Source organism: Ctenocephalides felis, unplaced genomic scaffold (assembly GCF_003426905.1).
Source record: "Ctenocephalides felis isolate EL2017-DRISC unplaced genomic scaffold, ASM342690v1 CF-g0.4_SCAFFOLD_00845, whole genome shotgun sequence".
In the NCBI taxonomy this organism is placed as follows: domain Eukaryota; kingdom Metazoa; phylum Arthropoda; class Insecta; order Siphonaptera; family Pulicidae; genus Ctenocephalides; species Ctenocephalides felis.
The window spans coordinates 90,540,074-90,556,048 of NW_020536999.1; the positions used below are offsets into that span (position 1 = coordinate 90,540,074).

Consider the following 15,975-nt stretch of genomic DNA (forward strand, 5'->3'; position numbering starts at 1 on the left):
AATTACTATCATTTTAATGTTAATTATGAATAAGCTTGTCAAGAGCCTGAAATAATATCTATTATTATTGATTACGGCTTGCTTATGCATAAATAAATAAATAAAACATTCGATTCCTGTTGATAGGGGGATGTGCTGATTAGTTTTTGGCAAAGGCAGGTCCTGCCGTCTAGCAAAGAGTGCAGAAAATCGAGTTCTTGAGAGAACCGAGCATCCGATTTAAATGATTCAAAAAGCATTCAATTTGTAATGATTGGGAGAAGTGGTGATTAATTTTTGGCGAATGTAGGTCTAGCCGTATCGGAAATAAGGAGCTAAATATATAAAAGAATTTCTTTTTTTTTTAATTTCCAAAACTAAATCTCAATATTTTTAATTGATCTGCTGTACTATTTATTGTACAATTGTGCAACTTATTTATGATGCATTTATTTATAATTATTTACTCTTTTAACTTTCAATTTATTAGATTATTATAAATGATATATTTGGAAAGTTTGTATAAAATTAAATAATCCACAATTTTGAGGACCCTACGGCAACTCGATATACTTTAACCTTTTCCACTCGGATGCAGCCGCTCCGGCGGCAAAATACATATAAATCTCGTAATTTGGGATTGGAAAGGGTTAAAATTGATCTTGATCATAGAAAATTAATACCATAGCGATAAAAGTCGACCCTATAGCAACTGGATATACTTTAACCCTTTCCACTCGGATGCCGCCGCTCCGGCCGCAAAATACATATAAATCTCGTGATACACGAGTGGAAAGGATTAAAATTGATCTTGATCATAGAAAATTAATACTATAGCGACAAAAGACCCAATAGCAACTCGATATACTTTAACCCTTTCCACTCGGATGCCACCGCTGCGGCGGCAAAATACATATAAATCTCGTAAGTCGCGATTGGAAAGGGTTAAAATTGATCTTGATCATAGAAAATTAATACTATAGCGACAAAAGTAGACCCTATAGCAACTCGATATACTCTAACCCTTTCCACTCGGATGCCGCCGCTCTTCCGGCAAAGTGCATATAAATCTCGTTATACGCGAGTGGAAAGGGTTAAAATTGATCTTGATCATAGAAAATTAATACTATAGCGACAAAAGTAGACCCTATAGCAACTCGATATACTCTAACCCTTTCCACTCGGATGCCGCCGCTCTTCCGGCAAAGTGCATATAAATCTCGTTATACGCGAGTGGAAAGGGTTAAAATTGATCTTGATCATAGAAAATTAATACTATAGCGACCAAAGTACAATTATTCAGTATATTATTTATTATTTTCAATCGATTTCTCATTCGATTAATATGAATGAAATATTAGACGAACTTTTTAAATTAAATTATGTACAACTTGCTCTTACAACAAAATGCTTTAAACCAACTCGGTGTACTCCTAAATTGTAATTAAAATTTAAAATTGTAAATACTCAAAATGTAGTACTACAACACGTTTGCATCTCTCTAGTCTCATATAACTTGTATACCATTCGATTAGTATTAATGATGAATTTGGCGAAATTGTTGAAAATAAAGTATAAATCAATATTCTTCAACAATACAATATCCTAGAGCAACTCGGTATACTTTTTAATATCCAAAATCAAGCCGGAGCATTGAAATACCATCACTATGGTATATCTGTTGTAACTTTTAAACCAATTGATTAATATGAATTATGTATTGGCAAATTTGTTCACAATTAAACAATTAACAATATTGTCCATCTTGGAATACTTGAAAATATCTTCAGTAATAATAATCAATATATATTTATAATAATTATTAAATGTATATAATTTGATTGCATATATGTTTCTTATATCTATTTCATGGTAATAACTTTCTTTCTATTTCTATTACAGCAATATACAATTTAAATCCAGACGTGGTCCACTGTGGAATCCAATTAATCGTAGGAGAAACCGTAGAGCTTCTGCTGGAGTCAACAGATTGGTATTATGGCTTCAGTCGAAAGAGAAAAGACAGACATGGCATCTTTCCGAAGAGCTATGTACATGTTGCTGAGTTTGCTGTCGAGAAAGCAGGAGGCAAGGAAATAGATATAGTTGTATAAATATATATATATATATATATATATATAATATACTTGTTGTCCCAGACCTTGACATCAAGTTGAAACAGGGTTAATAGGATTGGCCTAAACTGTTCTGAAAAAATTTAGAAGAAAAAAGAGTGCGCGTAAGGTTCACACGCGATTGAAGTAAAACCTATTTGCTACTGTACAAGATGGCATTTAAGTAAAAATAAATACATCATGTAATAATTTTGAATAATGTTTATTAGTAATATGGTAGCACTCGTGATCGTAACACATTTATTAGTGTCAACCATTATATATATTTTTATAATGATAAATTATAAACTACACATTCATAATAGCATTAAAAATATGTATAATATTTAAAAACAATGATGTAATTAAAGCCATACTTCAAATATGACATGATCGGTTTGTCATTGTAATTAGCATTTAGAAATGAACCTTCATTAGAGAAATGAAGTAATTGCTGATTAATAAATTCTATAATATTCGTTCACACAGTGGATTATGTTAAACAAATACTGTTTTCGCAACTTCACTCATCATGTAATTGCGTTTGAAGAACTTCATGTAATTAAAATTAACATACATTCATTGGCTGCTTGTATTTTTTTTACTTTATCGCTGGCGATATGGTCTCATTCTTTAAACTTTGAAATATTTTCTATTTTAATAACTTCAAAGATTTATAGAAACTACGAATAATATAGAAATAATTTCTAATCAATGAACTTACGTTTAGTACACGGCACAAATGTTTAATTTGTTTTATTATTTTCAAGGAACAGGGTAAAATATTCTTCTGATTTAGGCATTTTTCATTAAATCAAGATTTGTACTGCGATGTAACTTTAAAATGTTTATTTATCTATGCCGATTTCCTTGTTGATATCGGTACGCATACAACGTTGATGCCGGTACGCATACAACGACAGATCTCTATACACATACACGACGACTAATCACAATCGATCCGTATTGAAGTGATTTAATCGAGAGCGAATGGCGTACAGTTCGGGCGTAACGCTATTTCCGTTGCATTTGTACGGATTTACATTCTAGTTGCCCATAAAGAAGTTTGACTTCAAAAAGAGAAAAAAAGATAGAAAAATGGCTTAAAACAATGCTTTTGAAACTAGAAACAACATTTAAAACTAGAAAAATACAAACACCAATCTCTATTTAAAGCAGATTCAGTTAATTAAACTAATAAAAATCGGAATAAAACTTGTGAATACAATTTTTATTCATGAATTTTCAAAAAACTGAAGAAAATAATAAAGTAATCATTGATAATTATTAATATACATTTAATATTTCAAATTAATATTAAATTATAAGTAATTAATAAACTAAAATATTGGAAAAATAGTTGATTTTGCCAATCTTATTCATTGTACTATTTTATTGATTTTGTACGTTTAAATTTGATTTAAAAACATTTTACGCTATATGATAATTTAATTTTTATCAATTTTATGACAATTTTTATAATAACATCACTATATTTTAACATAAAAGATTTTTATTATCGTTTCTGATTATGTGTTTAAATTTTTTCAATGGTTACAATGTTGGTTGGTCAAATCATATTAAATGTTCATTTCATAATATAAATTATATTATTTAATTTTAATTTATAATTAATGTAGTATTTTTTTAAAGGTAATTATGACATGGTCACCTTAAAGCAACCAATAATTGTGCAGGAAATCACAGCTGTCTTACGAGAATGGGGCACATTGTGGAAAACATTATATGTTGTAAGTATAATGATAAATTAGTTCATATTGTTGTAGATTTGTCAAACAAAATATTATTAATACTTCTGTAATAATCTCATGTTAATAATCAATTAAATCTTCATATGTTTATCTAAATATTTATTTATTTATTTATTTAACGCCCAAGGCAATAATACAGTATAATTACATTCTAAAGTGTACAAAATATAAACTAAAGATAATATGAGTAACATATGTAACATTAAATAAAAACTAATAAAATTATTAGTTATTATATTAAGGTCTATTTCTTTCCCCCAGACTCACAGTCCTCACTTTGAGCAAATCCAGAAACAAATCTACGACTTGATCCACTATCGGATAAAAATTCTCTCAGGGACTCTGCCAGTGGACGAAGTGAAAGAGATCAAACAATTGGTCACAGCAAAAATCGATACTGGAAATAAAATTTTAGGTTTGGACATGGTGGTCAGAGATGACCATGGAAATGTCTTAAATCCAGATCATACGTCTACAATTCAATTGTATCAGCAACATGTTATGGCCACTGAGAGGATAAAAAGGACCACGGTAAGGGATAAAAGAATTATAAATATTATTGACTTCCCAAAGGAGATGTTTATGTTTTCATCAAAAAATCAGATTTGCTAATTTTATGTTTTCTCGACGTTTCAAGCAATTCTGAATCGAATGAGACCAAATTTGGAAAAGGTATGTGTGTGTGTAAGTGAACAGATTTTTTGCCGTAAATCGACATTTTCTCAAAAACAGCTGGACCGATTTTAAAAATGTAAAAGCCATTTGATGTATTTCGATGAGGACTATCGTTTCTGAGTTTCGTGCGACGATCGGCCGGACTGTTTCTTTGTAAATCGTAGAAATGTGAAAAAAATTTCGTCCAGGTTTTAGGCCGCAATTCTGAATAGATTTTAAAAATTCAAAAACCGTTCGAAAGATATTGCTTGGGAATCGACCTGATTAGTTTTTGGTAAAGATCAGCCGGGCCGTTTTCTTGTAATAAAGTTTTAAAAAAAAAAAATCGACGATTTTTATTATTATTTTTTTACGGTAGATACCATAGTCTTGTAGATCATACTAAAATATTACGACTCTACGACAAGTCGTTTAACTTTCAAATTCGTCAAAGTTTGCAAAAATTGGTATAGTTTTTATGGCATTTGTCAAAATTAGACCTTTGATCGACGTTTTCTCAAAAACGCCTGAACCGATTTCAGAAATTTAAAAGCCATTTGATGTATCTCAATGAGGACTGTCGTTTGCCAGTTTTGTGCGACGATCTGCCAAGCCGTTTCTTTGTAATTTGGAAAAAAGTGTTAAACTTTCCGTCCACATTTAAGCTCATACTACCGAATCGATTTTAGAAAATCAAAAACTGTTAGAAAGATATTAGTTGGGAATGATACTGATTAGTTTTAGGTGAAAATTTACCGAGCCGTTTTCTTGTAATTAACTGTTAGAAAAAAAATGTAATCCGATTTTTATGGAACTTCTTCGGCAATATATATCATGGTCTTATAGAACTTACTGAAATATTAATGCCTTAGGACAAGTAGTTTAATTTTAAAAATTCATCGAAGTTTAAGAAAATGAGTAATTTTTTGACGTTTTTTTAAATTAAAACTAGACGATTTACTTGGTATACTGATAGAGTACTTGATCTTAATGAACATACTAAACCATTAAAGTCTTTCGGAAACTGGTTCAATTATAAAAATTGTTGATTTTTGGAAATTTGCTTTTAGAAAATACTCCGAGTTAACGCGTTCGTTCGTTTTAAATTATGTACACTCGGAATACTTATAATCACACATAAATTAATTTATTTTTTATTGATTAAGTCGATTATTTATACATATCGGGAAGTTCATGTAATTTGGCTCAAGGCGAAATACCAATACCAACTAGTTAAGTTATTAACTTCCCGTAGGGCAAGTTATAGTAATCGCAAAAAAATCGAAAATGAAAATTTTTATATATCTTTACGTTTCAGAGGTTTCTGAACATTTTGGCATACCTTAGAAAAAATGGATGTATGTGTGTGTGTGTGTGTATGTATGTACGTGTGTGTATGTATGTGCGGATACAAATTTTCGTCGACGATTTCGAGAACACGGATCAACCGATTTGAATAATTCAAAAAAAAAAATCGATTTGTATTGATAAGGAGACGTTCTGATTATTTTTTGGCAAAGGCAAGTCTAGCCGTTCCGAAGATACGGAGCAAAAAGTGCCAAAAACGGTACCTCCGTTTTCAAGAGAACGGAGCATCCGATTTGAATAATTCAAAAAACATTTTATTTGTATTGACAAGATGAATAATCGATAAAATTTTCATGAAGGTAGGTCCAGCGGTTTCGGAGATATAGAGAAAAAAGTAAAAAAAATGAGCCATTTGGCGGTCAAAAATGATCATTAGACATATATGCACATCAAATTATCAGATATTTTATAGAGATTTTAACAATAAGTATACATTTTGTTAACATTCCTATGGGTTCCGTACCAATGCTTATGCTTTAGACAGCGACGCGGCGCTTACGCGCTTTATATTTTGTCCCTATGCAGTTAAAGCAGTACGATTGCTTTGAAAAAAAAGTTCAGATCTTCCACAATATGTCAAAATAAGGAAAAAAAATTTTTTTTTCAAAAAAAAAATTAAAAAAATTTTAATCGTTAATCGTTTTTAAAAAAATAATAATTTTTGGTACGGGAAGTTCCAGCAATTTGCCTTAAGGCACGATGCCTTAATTGCCTTAAGACAGAATTCCACTTACAGCTAGTTTAATTTTTAAAACAAAGTATTGAAATAATCATGGCCATTGATTTTGTATACCATCCATAAATCTTTGGCCAACAAGACAGTAGATAAACTTTTTGAAAATTAATTAATATACCTCATTAACATCTTCATTAAAATAACTTTTTTCTTATTTCCTTTATCTAGTCAACAGAGCCAAGAAGACGTTCCAACAAGCACAGCTCGCACATATATTCCCACATATTTTTTGTGTCCGTGAGGAATTTTGTGTGCAAAATGCAAGAAGATTGTGAATTGTTGATGACTTTATATGATGCTAAAGAATGTAGAGCAGTTACAGAAAATTATGTCGTCAGGTGGTCCAAACAAGGATTGACTAGTGATATCGATCAGTTGCACAATTTAAAAGTTTTGTTCACGGTGAGTAATAGATGAACTATATAAAATTTTTCTGTAGGGTGTTTGATTTGATACTTCTCTTAAACGGTTATTCGGATTTTGATTATTCTTTTTAGAGTTTGTCAAAGGAAATTTAATGAACGATAAAATTATAGTAATATTGTAGAAATAAATGACAAAAATTACTAAAAAACATTTATCATTGTTTGGCATTGAAAACATTTGAACTGTTAGAAGTGTCAATTTACTTGAAATTTGAATTTAACTAAAATTATGAGCCTAGGCAATATTAGAATATAATATACAAGAAAAATGTAATGTCTACATTATTATGCTATTATTGTAAATTGCCTGAAAGTGTTGTAGATGATTCGATTGTGGATGTAAATTGTCTGAAAATGTTGTAGAATGTCTTGTAATCTTGTGGATATTCTGAAAAAATTGCGTATGTTTTGTTAATGGATGTAGATTATCTGAAAATATTGTAAATTGTGGGAAATTGTTGTACATTAATGAAATACTCGAGGAATTTTAAACGTTTTCAAATATATTATCACAAGTACTGTAACTTTTATTATTTTTGCTATCTTTTTATATCTTAGCAAATCAAATGTAAATCATAAATTAATTTATCTCCAGAACATTAACAATCGTCATTTCATTTCAAATTCAATTTCAAGAAAAAAAAATGTCTAATTTACACAAAATTGAAGAAGTGCTCCCGTATAGTCACAGTCTAAACGCACTTGCGAATAATTCTGTGCGACATTTTCACTTGTACTGTGCTTAGCGGGCGGCATTTTCACATTTTTTGATAGTTTTCACAAAATTGAAAAAGTGCTCCAAAACATAAACAGCACTTGGGTAAACATTTGTACCAGAGTGGCGCTCAGACTGTGCTTAGCCTGGGTAAATTTTTGATTAAATATTATTATTAATATTTAATATTTGATTAAATATTTGATTAAATATTTATTAAATTTTTCATTACAGTATGGTACTTTGCCTGGTAGTTTTATGAATTGTCTGAATATGTTTGTGTGCTGTGTGTAAATGTTGTTGATTGTGGGTAGGTTGTCCCAAAATATTATTGTAGATTGACTGAAAATGTTGCAAATGGTCTACAAATATTGTAAATTACCTAAAAGTATTGTAAATTACTTAAAAGTATTGTAAATTGACTGAAAAAATTGTAAATTGTTTGAAAATGTTGTAGATTGGCTGATAATATTGCGGATGGTCTGGAAATGTTGTAGATGAGCTGAGATGAGAATATTGTAAATTATCTAAAAATGTTGTACCTTCTGAAAATTTATATTGTCTAACAATATTGTAGATTGTCTGAAAATGTTGTCGATTGTCTTGAAATGTTATAGACATTCTGGAAAAGTTGTGCATGGTCTGATAATGGATGTGATTGTCTGAAAATATTATAAATTGTCAGAAATTGTTGTACATTGTCTAACAGTTGTCTGTCAGTTTTATGAATTGTCTGAAAATGTTTGTGGGTTGTGTGTAAATGTTGTCGATTGGGGTAGGTTGTCCCAAAATATTATTGTAGGTTGACTGAAAATGTTGCAAATCTGAAAATATTGTAAATTGTCTAAAAATACTGTAAATTGCCTAAAAGTATTGTAAATTGAGTGAAAAAATTGTAAATTGTTTGAAAATGTTATAGATTGTCTGATAATTTTGTAGGTATACTGACAATGTTTTAGAATTTTAGATGGTCTGAGAATATTGTAAATTATCTAAAAATGTTGTAACTTCTGAAAATTTATATTGTCTAACAATATTGTGCATTATCTGAAAATGTTGTTGATTGTCTTGAAATGTTATAGACATTCTGGAAAAGTTGTGCATGATCTGATAATGGATGTAGATTGTCTGAAAATATTGTAAATTGTCGGAAATTGTTGTACATTGCCTAACAGTTGTCTGTCAGTTTTATGAATTGTCTGAAAATGTTTGTGGGTTGTGTGTAAATGTTGTCGATTGGGGTAGGTTGTCCCAAAATATTATTGTAGGTTGACTGAAAATGTTGCAAATCTGAAAATATTGTAAATTGTCTAAAAATACTGTAAATTGCCTAAAAGTATTGTAAATTGAGTGAAAAAATTGTAAATTGTTTGAAAATGTTATAGATTGTCTGATAATTTTGTAGGTATACTGACAATGTTTTAGAATTTTAGATGGTCTGAGAATATTGTAAATTATCTAAAAATGTTGTAACTTCTGAAAATTTATATTGTCTAACAATATTGTGCATTATCTGAAAATGTTGTTGATTGTCTTGAAATGTTATAGACATTCTGGAAAAGTTGTGCATGATCTGATAATGGATGTAGATTGTCTGAAAATATTGTAAATTGTCGGAAATTGTTGTACATTGCCTAACAGTTGTCTGTCAGTTTTATGAATTGTCTAAAAATGTTTGTGGGTTGTTTGTAAATTATTGTTTATTGTGGTATGTTGTCCCAAAATATTACTGTAGGGTGACTGAAAATGGTCTGAAAATATTGTAAATTACCTAAAAGTATTGCAAATTTTCTGAAAAAAATGGTATTTTGTTTGAAAATGTAGATTTTCTGATAATATTGTAGATGGGCTGAAAATGTTGTAGATTGTCTAAAAATATTGTAAATTGTCTAAAAATACTGTAAATTGCCTAAAAGTATTGTAAATTGCCTAAAAGTATTGTAAATTGTAAAATGGATGTAGATTCTTAAACAATATTGTAGATTGTCTAAAAATACTGTAGATTGCCTAAAAGTATTGTAAATTGCCTGAAAAAAATGTAAATTGTTTGAAAATGCTGTAGATTATCTGTAAATGTTGTTGATTGTGTGAAAATGGATGTAGATTATCAGAACTGATACAGTAGACTGTCTAAAGAAATTGTAAATTGCCCGAAAATGATGTGGATTGTCTGAAAATGTTGTGGATTGTCTAAATAAATTGTAAATTGTCTGAAAGTATTGTTGGTTGTCTGAAAATGTTGTATATTGTCTGTAAATGTTGTTGATAGTCTGAAAATGGATGTAAATTCTCAGAAAATGTTGTAGATTGCCTAAGAAAATTGTAAATTGCCTGAAAGTATTGTTGGTTGTTTGAAAATGCTGTACTTTGTCTGAAAATGTTTTGAATTGTCTGTAAATATTGTTGATGGTCTGAAAATAGATGTAGATTTTCAGAAAATATTGTGGATTGCCTAAGAAAATTGTAAATTGTCTGAAAGTATTGTTGGTTGTCTGAAAATGTTGTATATTGTCTGTAAATGTTGTTGATGGTCTGATAATGGATGTAGATTCTCAGAAAATATTGTAGATTATCTAAGAAAATTGTAAATTGCCTGAAAGTATTGTTGGTTCTCTGAAAATGTTGTGGATTGCCTGAAAATGTTGTATATTGTCTATAAAGGTTGTTGATGGTCTGAAAATAGATGTAGATTCTCAGAAAATGTTGTAGGTTGCCTAAGAAAATTGTAAATTGCCTGAAAGTATAGTTGGTTGTCTAAAAAGGTAGTACTTTGTCTGAAAATGTTGTGGATTGTCTGAAAATGTTGTATATTGTCTGTAAACGTTGTTGATGGTCTGAAAATGGTTGTAGATTTTCAGAAAATATTGTAGATTATCTAAGAAATTTGTTGTACTATGCCTGAAAGTATTGTTGGTTGTTTGAAAATGTTGTGCTATGCCTGTAAATGTTGTTGATGGTCTGAAAATGGATGTAGATTCTCAGAAAATGTTGTAGATTGCATAAGAAAATTGTACAGTGCCTGAAAGTATTGTTGGTTGTCTGAAAATGTTGTTGATGGTCTGAAAATGGATGTAGATTTTCAGAAAATATTGTACATTGTCTAAGAAAATTGTAAAGTGTCTGAAAGTATAGTTGGTTGTCTGAAAATGTTCTACTTTGCCTGAAAATATTGTGGATTGTCTGAAAATCTTGTATATTGTCTGTAAATGTTGTTGATGGTCTGAAAATTACTGTAGATTTTCAGAAAAGATTGTAGATTGTCTAAAAAAATTGTAAATTGCCTGAAAGTATTGTTGGGGCTGTCTGTAAATGTTTTGGATTGTCTAAAAATGTTGTTGATGGTCTGAAAATGGATGTAGATTCTCTGAAAATATTGTAGATTGTCTAAGAAAATTGTAAATTGCGTGAAAGTATTGTTGGTTGTCTGAAAAAATTGTAAATTGTGTGAAAATGTTGTATATTGTCCTTAAATGTTGTTGATGGTCTGAAAATGGATGTAGATTCTCAGAAAATGTTGTGGATAGTCTAAGAAAATTGTAAATTGCTTGAAAGTATTGTTGGTTGTTTGAAAATGTTTTGAATTATGTGAAAATGTTATAGGTTCCTCGAGTATATTCTATAATAGTTGCCTGAAAATGTGGAAAAGTGTCTAAAAATGCTGCAGTTGTCTGAATTTTTGAAGATTGTCTGAAAAACATGTAAATCATTTGGAACTAATTTCAATGCAGTTTTTGCAATAAATGTTCAAATAATAGAACACAAACATTTGATTTTTTTTTATCAAATATCCAATTGTAAATGATATAGATTTATTTTCCTGATGATAATTGTGATAAGATGATTGGTGAATTGTTAATAAAGAAAGGAGAAGAAAGTTTGTCTTCAAAATTTAATATGTTTATTGACGACTACCTCTTCATATTTTCAATTGTGCATTACGAAGTTTCACTTCTCTCTTCATTCTATCATATTTTTTATTTCAGGATTTGGGTTCAAGAGATTTGACCAGAGAGCGTGTATATCTAGTTTGTTATGTTGTCCGAGTTGGTTCCATGGATAGCAAAGACACTCTAGATCACAGAAGGTCGTCTGTCTTGAACAGTTCTGCATCTAAAAGTATTTCTTCAAATTCTCTTGGATCCAATATCAGTGTTGGACCTGGGGCCAGGCAATTTGAGGGAATGCGTAGACCCTTTGGTAAGGAAAAAGGACATATTAGAAGTTGCAATGGATATTTATAGAGCTGCAACTTTAAATTATGAACACTTTTCTTATCCTAATTGTTGTATTTTTTCTCCTAGGTGTTGCTGCAATGGACGTAACACCATTTTTGTGGGAAAAAATGGATGGTGATGAAGATAAGCACCATTTTGTACCATTTATGCCGTAATTATACTTGATTATTTAAATTTAAACATAATTTATTAACAGTTACTGATTATATAATAATATTTTCAGTTGTGAAAAGGATAATTTGGATAATACGTTGAGGAAAATAATTAACAATAAGGATCAGGGTAAAAATGACAATAGAGGACAAGGACTTTGGGTCAGTGTCAAGTTGTTACACGGTGATATAAAACAGGTAAATAGAAAATAAATATTCATTGAGTACCAAATCCATGGTACATTTTCTAATGTGCTGCCTAATAAGTTTGATTGAAAATAGGAGCATTCATTTGAATTTTTTTTATTTTTCTTTGTGATTTTTTTAGGTAAAGGAAGAAAATCCAGCCCTGGTTTTAGGCAATGTATCAGTAGCCAGGAAAATGGGTTTTCCTGAAGTAATATTACCAGGAGACGTTAGGAACGATTTATATCTGACATTGTTGTCTGGTGAATTCTCTAAAGGTGCCAAATCCACTGATAAAAATGTTGAAGTGTCTGTTACTGTTTGTGATGAAGCAGGGAGAGCCATACCTGTAAATAAAATCATATTTGATTATTATATTTAATAGGATAGAAATTATATTGATATTAACATTTTTGGGGTAAAGTTTTTTGTTAATTTTATTGTGATTTTGGTTTTCAGGGTGTTATGACTTTAGGAGGTGGTGCTCCAACATTAGATGAGTATAAATCTGTGATTTATTATCATGTTGATAAACCACATTGGTATGAAATTTTTAAGGTAGGATGAGATAACATAAATATATATAAAATGAAATATATTTATATGCATATATTGCAGATCTTAATAGTATTGACTTGAATATATTGCAAAAATATAGTATACTGTTTTGTTATTATTTGTTTATTTTTTTATTTCTTAACTTTTTTCTGTTTTCAGGTGGCTGTGCCAATAGACGAGTTCAAAGCCTCTCACCTTAAATTTACATTCAAGCATCGTAGTTCAAATGAAGCAAAAGATAAGTCGGAAAAACCATTTGCAATGTCTTATGTTAAATTGATGCAAAGTGATGGGACCACACTCAGGGATCAAACACACGATTTACTAGTTTATAAGGTAATAAAAAAAACAATGAGTCAGGATTATATTAAATCAATTGAGGGACTTGATACTTATATTAATCAAGTGGTTTAAAATTTTATAAAAAATATAGATTAATTAAACTTAACTGTGTTCAAATTTTTTATAACTAATTTATTATAACTAATGAATGCAATTTTCATAAATTTTTAGATTAATTATAACTAGAACATGAAATTTTCATTGTTTTTTTCAAATTCAAAATATTATAACTAGTAAATTAAATTTTCATAAATTTTTAAATTAACTATAACAATTATAACTAGAGTAACTAGAAAAATATGAAAATTTTATTATCTACTTATATTAGTTAGAATAAATTTGAAGAAAAATGTGAAACATTTATTCTCTAGCTATAATAGTTATAAGAAATTTCAGAAATTTATGGAAAGTTTATTTTTAGAATAAATGAACAAAGGGAAGTTTCATTCTCTAGTTAAAATAGTAATAATTAATTTAAAACTTTATAAAAAATTTATTTGCTAGTTAAATAAATAAATTAGAGAATGAATGTTTCACATTTTCTTCAAATTTATTTTAACTATTTTAACTAGAGAATGAAAGTTTCATATTTGTTTCAAATTTATTCTAACTAGTATAACTACTAACTAGTGAATGAATTTTCTTACATTTCTGATACAACATTTTATTTTTTTTACTTCAGATTGACCACAAAAAGTATTCAGATAGTGACCTAGGCTACTTAGGGCTTCCATCTCATAAATCATGCGAGTCCTTAAAAGAAAACCACAAACCAAGCTGTCCAGGTTTATCATTAAGCTCAAAAGATTCTTTTCGAATTGCTACGAATGTGTGCAGCACTAAACTAACACAGAATGGTCAGTAAATAATAACCAGATGATATATAATATATGATTATATAATTTTATTTTTATTGCAGTTGATTTGTTGGGTTTATTAAATTGGGCGAACCACAAGGATACACTCAAGGACTCCTTGTTAGCTCTCATGAAAGTTGACGGTGATGATATAGTTAAATTTTTACAAGATGTACTTGATGCCTTGTTTAATATTTTGGTAAGTTAATATATAGTAATACTTTTAAATATTTTTTTTATCTATTGTACTCATCTGTGATAAAATATTTTTGAGTCTCATAACTATTATTGTGTGTCAAGTTTATAAATTCAATTATAAATGAATGAATAATAGTTTTTTAATTTTTTATTACCATTTATAATTACTATAATGTGTGTTTTCTTTCACAGGTTCAAAATGATGACAGTCAAGTATATGATAACATGGTATTCGAATGCCTATTGAAAATTTTAAGTTTAGTCAGTGATAGAAAATATCAACATTTCCAACCCGTCCTAGATTTATATATACAAGAAAGCTTTTCAGCCACTTTAGCTTATCGGTGAGATTAACTAAATCAATATTTATTTAACAATTACAATGTACAATTGTTTATTACTAATTCTGATATATGTATTATTTATGTTTTAGAAAATTACTGACAGTATTAAAGTATCATATAGACAATGCTAATTCTGCAGAAAGCCAAGATTTATTGTTGAAAATTATGAAGTCTTTGCAGTATCTTGTTAAGTTTATTGTTAGGTCTCGCTTGCTGTTTGCTGAGCTGTATGATAATAAGAATGAGAGTGAATTTAATGATGACTTTCAGAGTAAGTAATAGGAAATGAAAGATATATATATATATATATATATATATATATATATATGTATATATACTGGGCTGTAATTTAATTTACATAGGAAAAACGAGCCAGAACGAACAACAACACAAAAATAATTCAGACAATACAAAACTATGCTTGCGGACCACATTAATACTTTAAACACAATATAGACTTTTTTAACCCGACTGTACTACAATTTGAACAAAATTTATTTAAACAAAGAATTATAGAAGGATTTTTTTTGACTATTAATAACAATAGAATAAAAAATAAGCGCAATGAACCTAACACGTTCTGCGTCTTAAATCTCTTGTTTAGATAGCATTTCCTAATTTCTCACAAAACAATAAAAATGTCGCGCAAAGGATTCGCAATTCGTTCCACACATGTGTAGAATCTTGGTAAAAATATTAAAAAAAAAAATCTTTTCTTCATTATGTCTTCAACCAGTTTACATACAACACATATATTACACACTATCTATTTGTGATTTTTTTAAGTTAGTATTTTGTGAAATATTGTTTAATTAGGAGTTAATGTTTATATTACATAGTGTTACCATATCCTGATACCATGAATTATTAGAATTTTCTATTTTACTACTAAGATTAACTAATTGTAAGTACTTTTTACTCTTTATATATTTTTTTTCCAATTCAATTGTTTTAGTTTTTAATTCTATTTTAAGTTTCCACTGAATGAAAGTTAGAATTATAGCCGAAACGTATGGGTGTAAAATACATTTTTGAAAGATATTCATGTTTTTTATTGATGTTATGCCCGATCACTAGATTTTGTTAATACATACTACTTTAATATCCTACTTAGCTACTGGCTCATGATTATAAATAATAATAATTTAAAATATTAATTTTAATTATTTTTTATCTAGACCTTTTTTGGAGTATAACAGACATGATGTGTTACACAACTGGAGTAACCCTATTGCCACAAGGGGCATTTTTAAAATACTTACCGACTACAATTGATGATATCTTGCAAGTCTATAACGGAAAACAATTAAGGTGAATATAAATAAATAAATAAATATATA

General features: G+C 28.9%; 1 protein-coding gene across 1 annotated transcript in view; it reads left to right on the top strand.

Moving 5' to 3' along the window:
- The first annotated feature begins 1,361 nt into the window (after window positions 1–1,361).
- LOC113362981 (dedicator of cytokinesis protein 1-like) overlaps window positions 1,362–15,975 on the top strand; it is a 32,123-nt gene continuing 17,509 nt past the window's right edge. The window contains 16 exon segments of the mRNA XM_026605472.1: window positions 1,362–1,419; window positions 1,882–2,075; window positions 3,758–3,844; window positions 4,127–4,396; window positions 6,792–7,025; window positions 11,747–11,960; window positions 12,065–12,149; window positions 12,222–12,348; window positions 12,479–12,685; window positions 12,796–12,894; window positions 13,054–13,230; window positions 13,919–14,093; window positions 14,156–14,292; window positions 14,484–14,635; window positions 14,725–14,906; window positions 15,814–15,946. Of these exon segments, the coding sequence (XP_026461257.1) occupies window positions 1,362–1,419; window positions 1,882–2,075; window positions 3,758–3,844; window positions 4,127–4,396; window positions 6,792–7,025; window positions 11,747–11,960; window positions 12,065–12,149; window positions 12,222–12,348; window positions 12,479–12,685; window positions 12,796–12,894; window positions 13,054–13,230; window positions 13,919–14,093; window positions 14,156–14,292; window positions 14,484–14,635; window positions 14,725–14,906; window positions 15,814–15,946 (2,531 nt within the window).